General features: G+C 44.1%; 1 protein-coding gene across 1 annotated transcript; it reads right to left on the bottom strand.

The window, feature by feature from the left end:
* Positions 1–1,736: 1,736 nt before the first annotated feature.
* LOC144703035 (protein HEADING DATE 3A-like) lies at positions 1,737–3,545 on the bottom strand. Its single transcript, XM_078575109.1, has 4 exons — positions 3,040–3,545; positions 2,872–2,933; positions 2,522–2,562; positions 1,737–2,066 (listed from the first exon to the last, which is right to left on the bottom strand). The coding sequence occupies exons 1-4, from the start codon at positions 3,274–3,276 to the stop codon at positions 1,840–1,842; spliced, it is 567 nt and encodes a 188-aa protein (XP_078431235.1). The 5' UTR covers positions 3,277–3,545; the 3' UTR covers positions 1,737–1,839.
* Positions 3,546–4,011: the final 466 nt, after the last annotated feature.

Raw genomic sequence — 4,011 nt, forward strand, 5'->3', positions numbered from 1 at the left:
TGAGTAGGGGTATTATCATCTTTTCCATGGTACATGAGTGCACATTAGGGTTAAGGCATTAATGGGGCGTCATGGTTCATCCCCCAAAAATGTAAAACGTTCTAGAGCATCCACCATCTATTTTTCGAGCTGCTTACCTGATCTTCCAGGTTGATTAACGATAAAGGGGTCCACTGGCTTGCTTGATAGGTTTCACTACCATCAGAGTCGACCTACGTAGCTAGGCTACACAATTCTACAGTAATGGCACGTAAAGGTGTACTCCTAGATTCAACAAGTTATTCCAGCAAAACTGGCTGTGAAGCACCTCCGTGTCGACAACCTTTGACTGGCCTGAGAAGCAGACTTGACTTCTCCGCGGCATGACTCCTTCAGCTCTCTTATTGAACCTAAATCCAACCACGCTCTGCTACTCATTTAGTGCCGTAACACCCATAAGAATAGATATGAAGAGGGAGACAGGAGATGAGACGACAGTCTCGAGACACGCTTCGTCTATCCCCTTTGATAAGGAGAGAATCCAGGGCTCCATGACAATGACCTTGTCGGGAATAGCAAGCAGCTCAGATCTCTCCGATGTAATCTCAGCCGTTACTACGCTTATATCTGACGGTCGTAAACATATGGAAAAGTCAAACCAAGTAAAGAAAAAAATCGCGAAGACAAAACGACAATAGAGTATGCTTCTCCACCCGGTGCCGATGCCTCTGATCCCGCTGGGCTCTTTGCAGGGTTAGGTGAATGAATACCAACAATGTCTACATGATAAAAACTGCTTAGACCACGTCGGGACTGAAAGCAAATCACATAGTTCTAGGATTGGAGGATGGACTTGAATAAAGTTCAATCATCCGTCCGGTATAACGATGCCGGAAAAGTACTGGCTTGAAATGACGGGAATGAACTACGGACGACGGAAAGGGAAAGAGAGAGATTTGGGAGGAGGAAAGAGTGAGGAGAAAATCAGGAGAGGGAGAGCGTTAGAAGGAAAGACAGTGAGGTTGATGGAGAGAATCTGGAGAGGAAGAGGGTGGCCGACATATTTGGAGATAGGGATAAAGTAAAAGGATAGAGAGAGAGAGAGGTGATCAGGTGCACATCTGAGAAGGCATCAGCGACAACAGCAAACGCCAATGGGTGCATTATTTAGTGCCGTGGGGAGAGTGAGGGGAAAAGAGAGCGAGAGAGCTGGGCCTTTTTGCCAAAGTTCCGGGAAAAAATAACTTCATTGAACATTGTGGAATGGGACTTTAGAAAGCAGTGTTTGTATATCAACCACTGAGTTCCACGTGAACTCAAGCTGGGTGAGAGGCGTCGGCATGGGTAGCAGACAGCGTCCTCCGTACCTCTTTTTTCCATGCGTTTTTTGTCTTTTCTTGTTTGAAATGTGTTATATCTGACGGATACTGAGGTAATTACAGCAGAGTTCAAGTCGTAGATATCTCAGGCGCTATCATGGCAAAGTTGTCATGGACAGAGGCATTGTTTGGTTCGTCTTTAAGTCAATAATCGACCTGTCTCCTAACCAAGATTCCTAATGTTTTTCTTAAGAATCCGTCATCTCTCCACTCTTCTCTCTCTATTTTTAACATTGTGTACAGATCCGCGTGAGGGTGTGATGCCTTTCAAAGACTGCCATTTTTTTTAATTGGATACTTTTTAAGTAATACACACTTAATCATATTAGCGTTCGAAGATTTTACTCAAGTATCACGGGATGGAACAGCGTCGCCATCTAGACAATGGGCTTGACGACTGCGCCGATTTTTATTTGTCTATGATTCGGGAAGACAAACTTGACTGCAGACTCGCCAATCTATGGTCCACTCGGACATCTTCCTAGAAGAAACGCCTTCCTCCGGATCCCCCTTCCGGATGGCAGTTGAAGTAGAGTGCGGCTACCGGCGACCCAAGATTGTACTGGCGAGCGAACTCCTTGGTTCTGAAATGATGTCGGAAAAATGGAGGGAAAACCGTTTTTCTTCCGAGCTGCTGAAACAACACAAAGACTAGCCGATGGATTCCTGCGGTGGGTGCGGGGCTTTCATAGCAAATTACTTCTCTTCCTGAAAGAATGGATGAAAAAACATATGTTTAATAATGGCGCGGAGTTTTACCTCGGGCATTTACGGCGATTGAAAATTTTAAGAGGCGTTTTCATGTAAACTCTCCAAGCACGATTGAATATACTTCACTTTCCCAAAGTCATGATGTAATATCCTGACATGGTAAGGATGGGGTCAAACACATGTCCTAAACTAGTAACATCATAAAATTTCTTATTCCGAGAAAAATATAAAATAGCTTATATGATTTCGCCCTTATGCAGACTTGGTACTTCTTGTTAAAATTATCTTTTTGTACGACCAAACAAAGAAAAACTAAATTTTGCTTTTCTCTCTTTATAAGGCAGAAAGTAGGGAAGCTTAACTTGGCAACGAATCATTCGTTTAAAATATTCGAATAAACACTTTAAGTACACGGTCAACTATAAACTTTACTTGAAGGCCTGTTAACATACCAAAATCTTCTGTGGTTGTTGCAGGAATGTCCACAACTAGCCTGAATATACAACAAGATAGATAATTTCTCAGTATTTTAGTCCCTTTAAAGTTGTACAAACTAATTAATTGCAAAAGCAAAACAACGAAACCAAGCGTATCGTCGCTGGAGTTTGCGTACTATTCAAGCTATGTTACCCGAGAAAGATATATTATGAGGGTGAATGAGAAGAAAATGTACGGTGGATGTTGGAATTGGTCCGCAACATTCTAATCCGGATTAAAAATAATATATGGGTCTACTTTTTTCAGCCCTCATTTTTATGAAAGGGGTTTTAATGTCGATGTTAGACCGCTCTGAAAGCCTTACCAGTGGAGGTACTCTCTAAGCGTCGGGTTGCTTGGGCTTGGAACGTCCGGATCAACCAGTACCTGGGCCACACAAGAGCAGACATTCATAAGAAAGAAGGTCTGTACGAAGGCATCCGTTGTAGTCATGGTGAAAGAGAAAGAGAACGACACCAAGCCCGAAACTCACGAGTGTGTAAAACGTTCTCATGTCGTCGCCACCAATCTCAACTCTGGGGCGTCGGGCAACTGCGGTAGGTTTGAAGCTGGCTCCGTTGAGTACCAGTTTATTGTACTGAACCCTGAGATAAACTGACCTAACAAAAGGATTCAGCACATCACCGATAACGCCGGCAAGACGCAGAGGATCCTGATCCCTCATCTCTTCATCTACTGTATAAGAGAGAATATTCCAATCGCTACCCATTTTACTCTGGCTCTCTATTGAAAGACAAAAATGTCCTAGCCTTGAGAGAACACTCAACGAAGCGGAAGCCAAGACAAGTTATTTGTTCGTCTCGCCTTTCATAAAGCTTCAGGAACGCGTCTTGTGGGTGCGAAACTAGCAGCAGCGGAACTCGGAACAATACACGCACGGTCCAGGTTCACTCCCCGGAAAGATGGAACACAACGTGATAGGGTTTCCCCGACGATATGGAATATCGGTCTATTCAACTAGAGCAGGAAGCGTGACTTCCACAACGAAAACCCAAATGCATTTATAGGTGATAGATTACACCAATACCATATTTTTACTAAAAGGATGATACGGATTAAGAGCCTAAAGAGCAGTTCGGTACTGTGTGCCCACTTGTGTAGTGGACGATGACATATTAAAGGTTTTATTTCTTGATTATTGGGAGTCGATTTCAGGCAAAAAGGTCTCCCCCACTCCGAAGGGTGCACGACTCGCTATTCACTCGTGGCCAATTCACTCGACGGCGTCGTCAAATAAAATACGTAAGGATGATAGATAAAGAAGCCGCCAAGGGCTGCGTCGAAGGGAGATTCCGATTGATATCATCACTTACGTCTTCTGGACGTGGTCACAGATGCCAGCAAACGTAGATTTTTGATGTTTCAACCTGTGTAGGCTGGGCCCGTTTAGGGTGCCGGCTTAAGTGGGTCAGAGCCAGATCGTCACGATGCCTGGGAAAGGTCA

This window comes from Wolffia australiana, chromosome 5, assembly GCF_029677425.1.
Source record: "Wolffia australiana isolate 7733 chromosome 5, ASM2967742v1".
Lineage (NCBI taxonomy): Eukaryota > Viridiplantae > Streptophyta > Magnoliopsida > Alismatales > Araceae > Wolffia > Wolffia australiana.

Bases quoted from the DNA above. Each gene is read 5' to 3' on its own strand.
- LOC144703035 (XM_078575109.1), bottom strand. From the start codon at position 3,276: ATGGGTAGCGATTGGAATATTCTCTCTTATACAGTAGATGAAGAGATG. The intron at 2,563-2,871 runs GTAAGGCTTTCA...TTGTATATTCAG, and splicing joins CTTAGAGAGTACCTCCACTG to GCTAGTTGTGGACATTCCTG. The intron at 2,067-2,521 runs GTATGTTAACAG...CCATTCTTTCAG, and splicing joins AACAACCACAGAAGATTTTG to GAAGAGAAGTAATTTGCTAT.